The following is a 16,308-nucleotide window of genomic DNA, read 5'->3' as shown; positions in this document are numbered from 1 at the left end:
GATGAATCAATCGCCTAAGCCGTTGGCTCCCAGTAGCCTCCATGTTACCCAGAGTAAATACGTGAGATGACATTCTCCCTATTGAGACACCTGGAGACAAAAGCCCAAAGTTATGGATTGGCCTTTAATGGTGAAAGGGAACCCAGTAGTGAAAGCAGTGAGACAGAAAGAGGCAACGAGTCTCAAAGAGAGGGCTGCATGTGGAGAAAACTTCTGCATGGATGGCTGGATGGGTGGGTGGATAGATGGATGGAGGTTGGGGGAATTAGAAAGCTATGAGAAGAGGGAAAAAGCAAGGAGAGGGGAGATAATGGGGGAGTCGAGGTCAGAGAACTAGACACAACCTTTCTGTCTGTCTGCACAGGATGGTGGATAGGATAGGGGAGGAAAAATGGGCATGCATGAGGCCAGCACAAAGATTAAGAGGAGGGCAGTAGGAGGAGATAGATACTGAGGTAATGGAGAACAGGCCCTGAATTTTTTGTATGTCTAGCCGTGTGTGTGTGTGAGAGAAAGAGAGACGAGAGAGCGAGCGATAGGGGAATATGGAGCCTAAAATGATGGGGTAAATGAGGTGTAATGGCGGTAACATAGAGTGACAGCAACTGGGCCAGTGCATTAAGGGGTTAACCAAGGCCAGGAGTCGCTGACCTTCCCCTTCCCCTGAGACAGAATTATTGCTCAGTAAGGAACACACACACACACACACACACGCTGATAATGAAGATGTGGTTGCAGGACGGCCATATTTTGCCATTCAAGAATGTTATGATGGGAATTTCACCACCGTTATCGCCATTAGAGCAGAGCCGGGGACAAACGAGGCTACCCTTGAATCTTCCCATTCATGCACTGATTTTCTGCAAGACCGGTCACCACACGCTCACCAAAACAAAATGTAATACCTTCAGGCTTTGTTACACAGTAAAAAAAAAAAAATTAAGCGAGGGCTTAATAACACTTTCATGTAAAAGGCAGTTGGAATTTTATACCGTCATATTCTGCAAGTCCCGGTGTAATTGTACTGTGGAGTTGTGCTGGTGGATAAGCATATTACTGGTGTGTGTGTGTGTGTGTGTGTGTGTGTGTGTGTTTGTGTAAATGTGAGACAGAAAGAAAAAAAAGCAGAGAATGTGTGAAAGAAAAAGACACTGCAGGCTTCAGGTGAGAAATTAGAAATATTAGCATATTTATTACAGCAACATGAAAGACATTAGAATGCCTACATCCTTTACAACAAGCAACGCTGAGGAAACTGGCATGGGGGGACAAATAAGCATTGTACGGTGGCCAAAGAGAGAGAGAGAGAGAAAGAGAGAGAGAGGGAGAGAGAGAGAGAGAGAGGGCTGAAAGTCTTGAATGAGAGTCACTCATGAACACTTACAATACAGACCTGGTGGGGAATGGAGGACAAACACTGTATTTGAGATCAAGCAAACCAACCCACATAGCTAACCTTGAGGGTGAATGGTGTGTGTGAGTGACCTCTGTATTCGTAAAAGTTTCTAAAGTGGGAGTGTTGATTACGCTTGTAAAAAGGGTGAACAATTTCACAATGCACCCATATTTATTTAGTGTCTTTTTCTAATCCTGACATTGCATGAGGAATTTTGCCCATGAAAATAATTTTGCAACCAAATGTAGCCTGTCAAGTTGTGAGCTAACCACATCAATAACCAAGTATCTTATGACTCAAATAAATAAGAACCATTCTGTGAATTTCCATCAGCTTTTGCAGGTCATCAGCTTTAAGATTCATTATTATATTTTCAGAACAAAATGACTCTGTTCTGCTTAGAGAAATCAAAGTGAAGGTGCTGTTGGAGGGGATCTCTGGGATGTTACAAAACCAGGGTGTTGATGTGAGGTCATCTTAAGAACACAGATAAATACTACCTGTACATACACTTTACTCTTAATATCGCCTCTATAGGGCAACAGAAAAGAACAATAGCTCAGTAAATAAGGCATCTAAAAGGCCAGCGGTCAAGGGTAGTCCGCTAGAGTGAAATCATAGAGTTAGCAAGAGTAGAATGCACTGACAGTTTCAGACTCTCCGAATTGTATTTTGTATTTTATTTTGAAACAATAGGGCAGAAAAAGCACAAGTAAAACGCCTTATACTGGTTGAAATTTTCCCCCTGCTGTCCACTCAGGCCGCCTCAACTGACAGTTCACTAAGCCCGGCCCCCTTGTCAAGCTTTCCGTTGTTGAATGGCACATAATATAGTTAACAATAAGAGCGGCAGATTTACCGTCCCGTCATTTTAAAACATTACGTCCTTAATTTCAGACAGATGAAGACAAAAGCAGAGTTCTCATTTCTAGCCTCGAACATTATTTTTTCTGGCTAAAAGGACAACCGTCACTGGTGTATTTTAGTAGCTGTAGCTATCTAGCTAAGCTACTGTACTTAAGCTAACTTTAGCTCCATGAGTTTGTTGAAAACGCTGTCTCCTGCTGACTTTTTAATGTTTCCACCTCACTTGTTTTAAAATGAAAACCCTGTAAAAAAAGGTTAAAAGGGTCCATACTTGTTTGGATTTTCAAACAACATGGTTCACTTTTAACACAACAAGAAAATGCTTTAAGTATGACGAGTAATCAATGTGCAAACGTAAAATTATCTTGGGTAATGTTGGCTGGGTGGCTCGTAGGGGGGTAAGAAAATATTGAAAATATAGAGTATTGCGATATTATGTTCTCTGTTGATTCTCAAAAACACTATCGATTTAATTTAGAGTTTACATGCAAAGATGAACTCAGTCAATACTTTATTTCAATATATTCAATATATTCAATCGTAACCCCTGTATCATGATTAAAGCTGCAGTGCGTAGAAATCCGGAAAACGCAAAATCCTGCATCCCCTCGAGCTGCTCTCTCCTCTCTCTCCTCTCTCCGCTCTCCCCTCTCTGTCCGAAGCCCCTCCCCCCACACGAGAACGGGCATATGCACGCGCTTCATACGTGCTCGCTACATCTGAGGAGGCTACCGCAGCGAGCTACACATTACCTTCTAAGGACATCAACAGTGTGGACTGTCTTTTTGAAAGTCTGTCTTTCTTTTTTTGGGTTGTTTTGAGGTGTAGGCAGTTGCTGCCAATGCTGGAATAGCAAGCTTTCCAGTAGGTTGTTCCGCCATTGACCGAGGCTTTCACTATCTGCAGAGACCAGACGTGAACGCGCATCTCCTTTTGTGGAACAGCCAATAGGAACGCTCTCTCTGAAATGCCCTGTGATTGGTCAAAGTCTGCCGTCACAGGCAAGATTTTCTAAAGCCTGTAAACAGAGCCATGAGGAGGTACAGAGGTGTAGTTTTCTCTCAGATCACTTGAATTACAATATGCTGAAAGGTTATTATGGAATTTTTGCCAAATTATGCCAAAATATTGTTGCCTACTGCCACTTTAATATCATGATATGTATCATATCGCCAGAATTTTTCCAATACACAGCCCTAGTTGCTTGTTGTGTAAACTTCCCCAAATCCAATAAAGAACAAAACGTTACTCTAAACTCTGATAGCTTTCAAGACCAGCTTCAACTCAGTGGAGAAATACAACACAGTGGATGGGCTAGCTGTGAACGGGGCTTTTATTTTCCTAACCTGTAGCCCCACAAAATATAACCTAGATAATAATTGACGTTCAGCTTGGCCTTGGAAGAAATGCTTGATTACTATTGTAGGTGGTTAGCTATTTAGCCCAACATGCTAACAATTGCAGTTTGATTAGAACAGACAAACGGACTGTTTAATCCATTCCTTACACTTTTGCTGTTGTATTTTGGGTTTTGGACAGGCTGAAAAAAAAGTCAGCACAATCCAGTGTCTTTAATTGCAAGTAACGCTCTTAATACGTACATGCAAATCGCTTCAGCATGCAGAGAAATGCAAAGCTTGACAGGCTTGCCGTGCCGAGTTATCATTGCAAAGCTATGATTGGACGATTTCTGCTTGGGGGGGAGGGGTTTAGCGAATGTTTAATTTGTCAGTGAATACAAATTTGATCTGAGGACGTCTCTTATCTCGACCTTTCTTGCTTCACCGAAACGAGCATGTTTACAAGTTGTTTTGTAGGAAGACGCAGGCTTAAAAAGTGCATGTAATTACTGTCTATGGGTGGTATGCAAATTAAGCCAGTGTATCAATAAGGAAAGTCCATTCTACTCATTCTAACACTATGGTAGAAACTGCAGTCACTGTCACCTGTCAATCAAAGCTGGAGCTTCGCACCATGCTACATTCCTTTGTTCAGACCAACGAATCACCTCCCTTCACTTTTCTCCTGTATGACCCGCCCCTGAACGAGTACTTCAGAAATCTCTTTTTCACAATAAAAGTACATCATAGTCATCATCATCATCATCGTTATCATTACAAACATTCTAACATTGGAAATCAACACTGTACATATTTTACACTATGATACAATCATATATACTGTACTTTATGCCACTGTTGGTCCTATAGAGTACCACATATATTAAAACTGGGTTTGGGAATACACTAAAGCAGGTTCAGTGCCATTAATGCAGTGCACACAAAGAGGGTCCCATCATATCTAAGCTTGTATTTAATGTGATAAGCAGCAGTTTCTGCCTGATAAAGAAAAAACAACAAACCAATTTATTTGCTTTTTTTGCTGTAAACATTGTTTTGTAGATTTACCTTATCAGTATTGGTTTGAAACTAGGGGTGCTTGAAATAGGTTGGCATGACTGATAACAAGTAAGTGAGACAGTACAAGACACACAAATAATCTTTTTTTTTTTTTTTTAAAGTAAAATTTACCCTCTCATGGTGGCACAGCTGAAAATCAACCCTGTGTATATTTCATCTTGCTGAAAACCAATGCTCCTTTTCATCAAGCACAAAACACTGTAATTACTGTGACTGGCCTTGTGTTAGCATCCAGCCATATGAACTGATGAACGGACAAGGAGTGTAGTAGGAATGGTGGTATGTTGCCCAAATGAACATCTCAAGGTTACTGTACATGGCACAACACTGGAAAAACAAGGTACACATTCTTAACAGTGTCAACTCTATGATAACCTCGGCATCACCTTCGCTCTACACGAAAACACTATAACTTTCTTAACACACCTGAAACATGGGAAGGCAAACTTTTTGGGCTGAAATATTCCCAACAACACCGTACTGTAACAGCTGAGTAAACAATGTTGTTTGGAATAGACAGTCAGTTATGGAAGAGTAAAAATGTGTCTGTGCTAACTGCAGCTTAAGCAGTTTCTTTGCACTCAGTTACATCACAAGTGCAAGCAGACTAGCAAAGGTGCCCTGTGTCTAGTTGCTATGGAAGTGTGTCTGAGAGCAGTCTCTAGGGAAGCCCTTGTCCTGGTCAAATACACTATTTAAATGAATCATATTCCCATCCTATACGAGCTAGTAAAATCTACTTCCCTCTCTATCTCTAAAGGTCCAGTTTCTCCGTTCCCCCTCACCCCGCACATTCATGTCATTCATAATCTCGGCTCACTCATTGGCTTTCTGTTTACAATGGAAGGGGCCATACATGTACTGCTGTAGGTAATAACTCCCATTAAGGTTGAGCGATACAAACCTCACCACCAATACAAACGTTAGGTCCATCTCTACGGTTGTGGGACACACAGCCCATATAAACATATATCTACACATATACATTTCTTCTGACCCTTTTTAAACTCTTCAAGGTGAAAACGGAAACAAAAATGACAGTAAAAAACAACTGTACACCTCACAGACAGTGATGATAATTATATTCTAATTTGTTTTTTTTGTCATTTCTTTTGTTAAGAATATTTTTTTTTCTTCTTTTGTCGAGCTGATATGATGTGAAATGGTCTTGGTTGTTGGACGTGTGTCTCTCATCTGTTGCTCCGTAATGGTGGCTGCTGTGTTGCTGGAACTCTTGAGTGCTGAAGCCGGTAGTGCCCATCGAGGATGGGAAGAATGGTGAAACTGCGAGAAAGGTGAAGGAGCCAAGCGTCCATGTTGTCTCCGTCTTAGTGTGTCTCTCAAAATCAATGGAGGCCCGAGCATAGAGTATCCATTACAACTCCATTTCAGTGGGGAAACTCTTCACAAGAGCATCCATTTTGGCTCTGTCTCTCTGTGCGTGTTTATGTGGGAACTGTTATACTTGGACGTGCGTCCCCTGGGTCTGCAGGGTCTGCACGCTGGACAGAATCTTCTTCTGGTGGCCGGCAAGACTCACACCCATCTTAGCCAATTCACTACAAGGAAGACAGAAAACAAACATATTCATTAATGACACAAAAAAATCTACCGTGTCTCTCAAATGCCAAGCAGCTGCTGAGGTTTTATGTCTAAGATACTTGTTTAAATCCCTTTTTTGGTGGAATATAGTATGTCTTTTACTGACAAATTTGACCTTTTGAGTGCTTCATTTAACTGGGACGAGTCACCAGCCGTCTGTACCTGACACTGATGTAGAGGATTGAGTCCAAGCTGACATATCCAGCACTGGAAAAGTTCTCCTTATACTGGCCCATCTTGATGGCCTCCAACCACTCATCCACTGTGCTCACACTGAACTCTGGGGTGGACGGCTCCTCCCTGCTGGGATACAAAGCACACTCACAACTCAATGAAATGTTCTCCCGTTGAGTGGCTAAATAACAGTTTCTGATTGGTGCCGAGGTCAATTGTTTTGTCCTTGGAGCTCTCGTCAGGGGGCATTCATAAGAATAAAAAAATGTCAGCAGCACACTTGAGGAGCCAGTTAATGCTCATTCATGGTGCTCTATCTGCATTTGGACTGAATAGCTTTAACTCTGCAACAACCGCAGCATGACAGACTCAAATCCACTGTGAAACGAAAACATAAACCCTAAACTTAACCTACCCATTAGTGGGTAAGTGTGATTAATGATTCATCCCCTCGCTAACCCCTCCAGTACGGGCGCACATGGCTTCACTTGCTGGACCCTTTGACTTGTTTGTTTGCTTCCTGTTGCTATAAATTGTTATAAATGATCTCTGTTTATTCATTTGCATGCTCAAACTTAGTAAATACCTTGCATATGTAGGACTAATGGCATCTGCACTTACATTCTGTGCTGTATATGCTTCAGTTAAAGCCATGCCATAGTCTATAAGACCCGTGTATAAAGGCCTTTACACACCAAGTCTATGTTTTTTCGTCCAAAATTGTCACACGTTTAAAAAATGAATACGACCTCACGTTGTGTCAATCACATCTATCAAAAGCCAAAAGAGGGTTGTTTGACCACTAAGAGCCAACGTCTGTGCAAACGTCATCATCCAAAATGGCATTTGATAAACATTGATTTCGTTTCCCAGCACAAAGCACTTTAGAGAAATTTATAGATAGTTCGTGACAGCTTGGAATCGGGGATGATCGCAAAACAAAGGATATAGGAAAGATTAGACAGTAGTGATTGTGCTCTAAGCAGATAAACAAAAGCTTCTTGCTAAAGTCATTCATTCATTCGCCCCGTTTGGGTATAGCGCTATTCATTGCACCCACGTAATGAATTCCGTTTTGTCTTGTACTGCGAATTTTCGCAACGGATAGAATAATAAAACGCATCGGACTCTGTTTCAACGTTTTATCAGATGACGAATTAAAAAAAATGCACACGAAAATACAGACTTAGTGCGTGAAGAACTTATTTTTTCTGTTTAGAGTGTCTTTGGTCTTCTTTGAAAGGGACTGACACAAATCAAATTATGTTGCACAGCTCTGTATGTTGATCTGGTTCTGAACATCAGCTAAATGCCTTAAGTGTAAAATGTAAAAAATAATGATATTCTATGGATGTGTGCATTACAATTGTGGAGGCAGCGAGTCTCAACTTTAAATGTGAGACCATGGATATGCCATCCCACAACACTATATTCATACCTTTTCACTGACAAATGTTACTTCGCTGGGATAAGAGATAAGAATGGGATATTACAAAAACAAAATGACATTACCTACTTTCCACAATTTTAAAAACTGACAAGGTAGATTTACAACGTAGATCTAAAGCTATGATTATGTCTTCTATGCATGTAGGCTACCATCCCATAATCTAATCTCAAGACTAGATGCGTGTCAGTGAAAGTGTTGAATTCACAACTCTAATGTACAGCTTTCTCCCACTGACCATGCTGAGCTGTTGGCCAGCTCTCTGAGGCTGGCTGGGTTTCTGATGAGTTTGTCCAGGATTGTGACAATCTGTCCAAACTTTGGCCGTTCACTGCGTCCCTTCTCCCAGCAGTCCAACATGAGCTGGTGCAACACCACAGGACAGTCCATAGGAGCGGGAAGACGGTAGCCCTCATCTATTGCTTTGATCACCTGTGGGGAGAGAGAGGGCAACATATCAGGTTCTGTGATCAATACAAGAAAAAATGTCCTTTCTTAAAGGTAAGAATTGAGCTGAAGATTGAGGGAAACATAGTCACTGCAACCGAGACATGATGTATGTGTTTGTGACTCACATCCTGGTTGGACATCTCCCAGTAGGGTCTCTCTCCGTATGAAATCACCTCCCACATGACGATGCCGTAACTCCACACATCGCTGGCTGAGGTGAACTTCCTGTAGGCTATGGCCTCCGGAGCCGTCCATCTGATGGGGATCTTCCCTCCCTGGAGATGGTTCACAACACAGTCAACACATTCTTGTCATACTGAATATGCCACCCTGAACTTAGTGGCTGTAATGGTGTAAATATGTAAAGGTTGCTTTATTAGTACGTTTGTGACTAAGCGCTATAATAAATAAGAGTAGGACTGACTAAACAAATTATAAGATGGTGGCTGCGTAGAAGCTTGGTGCAGCGTTGCTGCCTCCTCTCTAATTGGCTCACAACACAGGGTTCCTTTTGCTCCGGTGTTTATTCTAACACTTGACTTCCTTTTGCTGTTTTTTTTTCTTCTTCCATGCTGCTCCTGCCTTTGTTGTTGATGCACAGATCAAAAGGCTTCCATAAAGCCCACTGTATAGACACAATAGGCAGTGAGATACCCACGCCCTCTCTCTCTCGCTCCGTCTAACACACTCACACACACACACACACCGTACCTCTATAGGGCTCAGTTCAGCTCTTTAACATGCGGCAGCTGCCTCTGCACCACCTAGCATTCCCCATCTCTGCTTGGTCAAAGTCAAATAAAAGACAAAGCTGCCAAGTCACTCGGCGCTGTACTTTTGTTTCCACCACCACCCCCAGTCCACCCCTACCCCTTCCTCCTTTTTTTTTTTCTCTTAACTGCTCTCACTGGATCCGTCCTCTGCCTTCCCTTATTCTCTCTCTCTCTCTCTCTCTCTCTCTCTCTCTCTCTCTCTCTCAGTCTTATTTGATATCCACTCCTCCCTCTCTCTCTCTCTGTCTCTTCCCCATCTCCGCCTCGGCCTCATGCCTGCAGCTCTCCATCTAGGTCTCCTGACATCAGTGGGGGTGTGTGTGTGATTGCAATAGAGCAGTCAGCGGCTGATACACTCCTCCCAGGGCAATGCTAATGCCATATTAAAAATAACATCCCCAACACTTCCTATGAATATGAATAATGCCATCTCCTTGTGGGCATTTTAGATGAGTTACTCCGCAGCGGTTTAACTCACTGACGTTTGAGTTTCTTGGTTCTCTCTGTGCTCTGTGAGAGGATGGCGATGTTACCAAAGACTTCTTTCTTTTCTCCATATATAGGCAAAAAACATGTGTGCGTGCAGTCATCCCATGTGTGCATTTCATTTTGTGAACAGTATACTTTTATGTTATCAGTTGCCTGGCATGGCCTCAGACAAATCTTCAACTGTTTAGAAAACCAACTACACTGTGTGATACAGTTTTAGGGCCCTATTTAAAAGATCTACAGTATAGTGCATGGTCTAAAATGCATGGAGCAAGTGCATTTAGGGTGTGTCCAACTCTACTTTTGCTCGTTAAACAGTGCATAATCTGGGCGCAAAGTAAGGTGCAAGGGGCAAAGGGGTTGTATTTAGTCTCTTAAATAATCATAGGTGTGTTTTGGGCCTAACATGAAGTAAACCAATCAGAGTGTCCTCTCCCATTCCACTTAAAAGCCATGTGCGCCTGCACCTGGCATAGTGAAAGTGCGAGAGCAGACCATCTCCCAATACGCCTTCTCCTAATCCTCTGTCCTATCAACAACTCCATTTGACTGCATATGAGCAAATGCACTGATAACCTATTTAACTGAAAAGGAGGAACGCTGCTGCTCGTCCCTGTTTGTGTTAGAAGCAGAGTGAACGCGTGATGTGAACCTGCCTATGTAGGCGCATCTTACTATCTGAATAATGCGCCCGTTAAATAGCAGGAAAATACTGCGACATTGACTTTAGACCAGGTTTTTGTTGGTCAATGGCCCATTCGCTTTCTGCTGCCTCAAGATAGCAATGCTCCAACAAAGCGCCAGACCACACCTCATTTTAAGACCAATACGCCCATGGGCGCACAGATGGGCGCTAGTGCATTAGCTACTGACACAACATGGGCGCTGGGCGTGAAAATGACAACTGCTTCGGCCTGAAACTAGCAGTGCGTTGCCTTGCAGTTGGTGTAAGATAGAGCCCTTAGAGAGACAGAAACATTTTTACAAATGTGGTGAAGGGGTCATCGTAGGTCAGTTCTTACTTTAGTAACTGATACCAGACACTGGGCCACAATGTTTAGCGTAATATACATATTCAGCTCTAATTAGACAGTTGTTTTCTCCCATTTCTATTCTGGAAAACAAACAAAGTAGTTCATTTCCTGAGCAATGTTTTCATGCATCATTTTCAAGTAGCTTGTTAAAGTTACATCATAAATTGAGCAGCTGTTTACTGCAGTGATCAGCTTTCCCCACACCTGTTTGAAGTGCTTGTTCTGTTTTCTGTGGGAATCAAAAGAAGCATGATCGGTTCACTCCGGGTTGTCACTCCCCCATGTCGGAGGATATTTGCATAAACTTTCTCAACTGCTCCACGTCGCACCTTAAATTATTTCAAGTGTTAGGTTTTGAACTTAATCTAATGGTGTATCCTGTAGGTCAATGGATTGATGAACTGTAACTGAAGGTAACATTTGTTTATGACAGCTGCAGCATACGAGAGTGTGTCTTACCCTTGTGGTGTAGGCAGCCTCTGGGTCGTCTTCCAGAACCCGACTCAGGCCAAAGTCCGACACTTTACACACCAGGTTGCTGTTGACCAGGATGTTTCGAGCTGCCAGGTCTCGGTGAACGTAGCTCATGTCTGACAGGTACTTCATACCTGAGGCGATGCCGCGCAACATGCCGACCAGCTGGATCACCGTGAACTGGCCGTCATGTTTCTGGAGGGAGAGGATAGAGAGGATAGTGATGAGTTAATACACGGCACAGAGTGTAAATGCTGACATTAAGCTGCATCAGTGGGGGCATAGTGATTAGGGTCAAGTCCTTTAACAACCTCAGCAGGGAGTGAAGGTTCAAGCCAGGATTCAAGCATCTGTAATGGCCATAAACCCGCGCTTCTGTCTCTGAGCAAGACTCTGAATCTCTTCCAGCTCTCGCTAACCCTGCGCTTTGACCTCTCTCTGGAGGGTGGCAAGGAAAAGATGAATTTCTCCACCCAGGGATCAATGGAGATTCACCGAAAAATCCTGCTCGCAGAGGATTGGATCTGACAGAGCAGACAAAACTTTCCTCTCTAACACTGACCGTGTGTGCAAGCAGAGCTCACTGGATTTCAGTTTTGAGCTGTCGTTGGCAGAGAGCAGAGCCTGTTGATCGATGAGGGTCCGGCTCACCTTCCTCTGCCAATTATTCCTGCCCCGGGCCAACGGCCCCCGTTAAAAAGCCATCCATGTTATCAGTCACCCTCTCTCCTTTATATCATCTCTCCTTCCCTCTGTCTCTTTGTTCTCTCCATCCATCTCCGTCTGTCCTCAGTCAATGTCTCGGAGAGAGAGAACTCTGTATTACTTTGACTCGGTCTCCATCTATCTATCTATCTTCCTTCATCTTTCTACATCTGTGCACCCCCCCTCTGCCCCTTCCTCTATCGTTCTTTCTCTCTCACTCCCTCGGCAGCTGTGGAGTAAGTTAATTAGCCGGTGGCTTTGTGAGATGCTGATTGATTGGACTGTCTAACAAACCTACAGACTTCCTCTATCAATCTGCCCACCACATTGCATTGCCAGGAAGGAGGAGGGAGGGTGGGCAGGGCAGGGAACGAGAGAGGAGACAAATGCAGGGCAGAGAGGTTAGACAAGGAGATGAAGGAGACGGATGAGAAAGGTGACGACGGAAAATGAGACTGTACGGCATATTCTGCCATATTACTTAAGTTTTTAACAGAAAACTTAAAGGGATAGTTCGGGAGTTTTGAAGTGGGGTGGTATGAGGTACTTATCCATAGTAGGTGTATTGCTTACAGTGGATGACGGCTGGTGTTCCCCCAGCATCAAGAAACAGACAGGAGCACCGACACCAGAGCAAAGCAGTACAGTGCTGCGGACGGGGACGGCAGAAAAACGTATTTTAGCCACCTAAAAGAAAGGCTCACCTAAAAACATGTATATCCGTTTAAGTGTACGCTATATTTAGAATATTTTCCCACATGGAACTGAACTGAAAGTGAAACACATCTATACTGTTTTTGTCATAGAGAGAGAGCATAGATAAGCTTCACTTTCAGGTCAGTTCCCTGTCGGAAAGGGTTGTCTGACGGCAAGATAATGCCATGAAAATATTCTAAATATAGCGTACACTTAAATTCTTTTAGGTGAGCCTTTCTTTCAGGTGGCTAAAATCAGTTTTTCTGCCGGTCCTGTCCACAGCTCTGTGTTGCTTTGCTCCAGTGTCGGTGCTCCTGTCTGTTTCTCCAAACTGAGGGCACGCCGACCGTCACCTACTGTAAGTTACACACCTACTATGGATAAGGACCTCATACAACCACACTTCAAAACACCCATTCTATCCTTTTAAAAGGAGACACTTACTATGGGAAAGGGATAGAAAAGCTACTGTAGGTAGAAACAAGGAGACTAAGGGAGGAGGAGCTCCTCTGACAGACCAGTGGTTTTGTTATTTCCGAGGGACGACTGCTTAATAAATGGTCAGCATAATTAAAGACACATATGGATGCCCGGAGCACGGATGAGCTGTAAAACCCATAAAATTCCATAATTATATTGAGCCACTGCGGGCACACTTTATGACCCTCATTACAATACAAACTGTAACACACAACATGCATGTACTGTATGTGTGTGTGTGTATGTGTGTGTGTGTGTGTGTTTCAGGCCATTTTTTATCTGTCAGATTTCATTTCATTTTGCTTCAGCGTTGCTGATGGGATTGCTGTCTATTTAGCGATGGGCCTATCATCACAGGCTTAATGGCTTTGGAGCACTGCAGTGATTTTACAGGCTGACAAACAACTCTGAATATGAATCAGGGGGACTTTCAATGTGAGCCACACCACGGCTGCAAGCTATTCATCTGGGTGTGTGTGCAAAACCCCAATACAAGGCTTCTTGGCAAAGTCAATACTGCTACGTTTACTACTTCTGCCGCTTGTTTTTTATGAACAGAAATCATGAATCACACATTTATCAACATTTACAACATGATCTGCTTGTCTTCCGCATCTGCAATTACAGAAAGATCCATATTTGTGTGGATATAATTGGACGTTTTAAGAAATGCTTCAAAACCTGTCAATTTTGAGAAAATACGTTTAGATTTTTCTGAATAGAGTTAATTCGTCTGCAGATCTGTGATGAGTTTCAGAGGAAGGCTTTTAGGAGTAATTCTTTAAAAACATCAATTCATGTAATGACATATTGAGTGACAGGCTCCTCTAACTCTTGTCATAATGTCGATTTCAATAACAAAGAAATACCTCCACAGACTTCCTTCGATTTTTAAATCTGCTCACTGATAAGGGGTTCAGCAATAACTTTGAGTAGAATCTGCTTTTCAGGACTTCATTTTGTAATACTCAACTAGTTTAAACTCTGCGTCCTTAACGGAGATCATTTTCAGAGACTTGTTCAGCATCATAAATGTCTTTAGAAATATTTCTGCTGACTGTATTTCTCTGTTCATTCATAATTAAGCTGATTTCTTTTAAATCTCTTTGGTATTTTGCAGGTTATTTTCAATGTTTTCCTCAGTTGCAATCTTGACTTTTGTGGTATTACATTAAACTTGAAATGAACTGTTCATTTCTGTATTCCCCTGACGGAGCAAAATGTTGCTCACAAAGCAATACACTTTCTTTGCTTTATTGCCCATTTGTCAGCAGTCTGCTGCTGTTTTTCTGCTCTGGGTTCTAGACGCTAAGTGCATTTCATAGACCCAGTATCAAACATCATGTGATGAAAGCGTGGGGAGACCACGCATCCATCTGGATGTTTCTGTTCTCATCCACTCCTCTGTCCATACTTACTAAAGAAAAAGTTCAGTGCATGTTTCTTGCAGCTAAGACAATAGTGATTTTGATTCTTTTTACCGTTTGTTCTGTCACTTAAACTCAACATTTCACCCAATAAAAGACTCACCATGTATAACTACTAGCGCTAATAAGGTTCAGATATTCACCCACGAATACCACACTGCTGTATTGTAGATTGGCAAAGCCCTGTAGTTTCTATAGGGTGTTTTACTTTGAGATATGTCAAAGATGAATTACTCCTGTGGTAATAGAGTGCTACAGGAATGAGCCGTGGCGTTGTTTGTCTTTAACCTAACGGTAGCGATTGCATTGACATTTCAAAATTCATAAAAGTGGTATTCATTTGTCAAGGTTATCTTGCTGAAAAAAAAGTGTAAGTATCATAAATGCATGATTGCCACAGAGCTTATTTTCTGCAATAATCCAAAACCCAATGGAAAAATCCCATTGGCTTTTTGTCAAGGGAACCAGTGCGATTCTAACTTCCTGGTTGGCCTACAAAAATACGTCATTCCTACGTCCCTGTGTTAAACATTTCAAATTAATCACAAAAAATGAATGTATTAATTTCGACAGCACTAATAACTACAGATGACAATTATTCTTATATTTACACTGTACCATTTAGTAAAGATGCGTTGCTTTTTTTTATATTGTCAAATGTGTCGTTCCTAGCTGCACACTTTTTTAGGTTGTAAAAGTGTTTCATAAACACTCCTGATGTGGTGATTTCATATGAAAATTTGGCTCAAAACAAGTTTAAAAACTGTAATCAGCAGAAATGGCGCTTATTTTAATGCAGACTTGTTAGACCTTGGTGTAAAACTTTTCATAGATTGAATACTCCGGCTTGAGATGAAAGACAATTTCAGTCGGGTACCTTTTTATATATTTTTTAAAAGACTGTGTCCTCCAGTGCAGCAATTTGGGGGAATGAACTCTACAATTTCAAACACTTTGCAGCTGGGACATCATTTGTCACATGGCCTTTGTAAAGACGTGTGGCCCTGACCTTGGAGGAAATGTGTGCGCCGTGTTCCTTCCAGCTGAGCCGTGACTCACCTTGAGAAAAGTGTCCAGAGATCCGTTTTCCATGAACTCTGTTATGATCATCACTGGTTTACCTACGGAGGCACACAACAAAACGCTGTTGTTAGTGGAGCAGAATAACAAACACCACCTATAAACAGACGAGGACAGTGAAGTAGCGGCGTCCACAGCTGTGGCCGGCCTTCCTCTCTGTCTCTCTCCAGGGGATAACGTGGCATGTCGTCATCAGTCACACTGACAGCTTCTAATCAGCCCTCTCCATAAACGCCAGGAGATAATTAGAATGGACCAATCCACCAGAACATGTGTGTGTTGGTGTGTGTGTGTGTATAAGGGGGCCTCCTGAGATCTCATGAATACTAATCAGCCTCAAGGGGAAGGGGGGGGGGTTTGTGGCTGGATCGCTATATGCACCTGCATGAGTGTGTGTTTGTGTGATGAATGGGTGGTTGACTGACAGGCCCCGCGCACTATGGTCCCCTGCATGGCATCTGGTGGGGCTTACAAATGATTAACAAAGTACCTGCAATCACATGTACACACGCACACACACCAAAACCAGCAGTTGTCCCTGTTTTACAGGGTTCTCCCTATAGGTACCACCCCCCTACAGCCGAGCTTTGCCAATCACAAACAAACACGCAATGTGCAGTACAAATGAGTGTGTGTGCTTGGCTTGGCTTGTAAACACACAGACTATGTCAGTTGTGATGAATAGGTCACATTTCCTCAATCAGACCTCAGAGATGCTGGGAAAAAACCTGGGGGAGAGATAAAGACAGCACTAGAGAGGGAGAGGGAAACTGAAGAATTGGAGACAGAGAGTC

General features: G+C 42.6%; 1 protein-coding gene across 3 annotated transcripts in view; it reads right to left on the bottom strand.

Moving 5' to 3' along the window:
- Nucleotides 1-4,684: 4,684 nt before the first annotated feature.
- Nucleotides 4,685-16,308, bottom strand: part of epha4b (eph receptor A4b) — a 95,634-nt gene continuing 84,010 nt past the window's right edge. The window contains exons 14-19 of one of the 3 annotated variants that reach the window (XM_037787534.1): nt 15,494-15,555; nt 11,112-11,321; nt 8,482-8,631; nt 8,145-8,338; nt 6,448-6,585; nt 4,685-6,242 (exon numbers count right to left, since the gene is read on the bottom strand). In XM_037787534.1, the coding sequence (XP_037643462.1) occupies nt 6,143-6,242; nt 6,448-6,585; nt 8,145-8,338; nt 8,482-8,631; nt 11,112-11,321; nt 15,494-15,555 (854 nt within the window). In that variant the 3' untranslated portion in view covers nt 4,685-6,142. Of the gene's footprint in view, nt 6,243-6,447; nt 6,589-8,144; nt 8,339-8,481; nt 8,632-11,111; nt 11,322-15,493; nt 15,556-16,308 lie in introns of all 3 variants that reach the window. The other 2 variants (XM_037787533.1, XM_037787535.1) reach the window with 2 other exon arrangements.

This window comes from Sebastes umbrosus, chromosome 12, assembly GCF_015220745.1.
Source record: "Sebastes umbrosus isolate fSebUmb1 chromosome 12, fSebUmb1.pri, whole genome shotgun sequence".
In the NCBI taxonomy this organism is placed as follows: domain Eukaryota; kingdom Metazoa; phylum Chordata; class Actinopteri; order Perciformes; family Sebastidae; genus Sebastes; species Sebastes umbrosus.
Note: the sequence above shows the minus strand (reverse complement) of the source record. Positions and strands in the feature narration are given on the sequence as shown.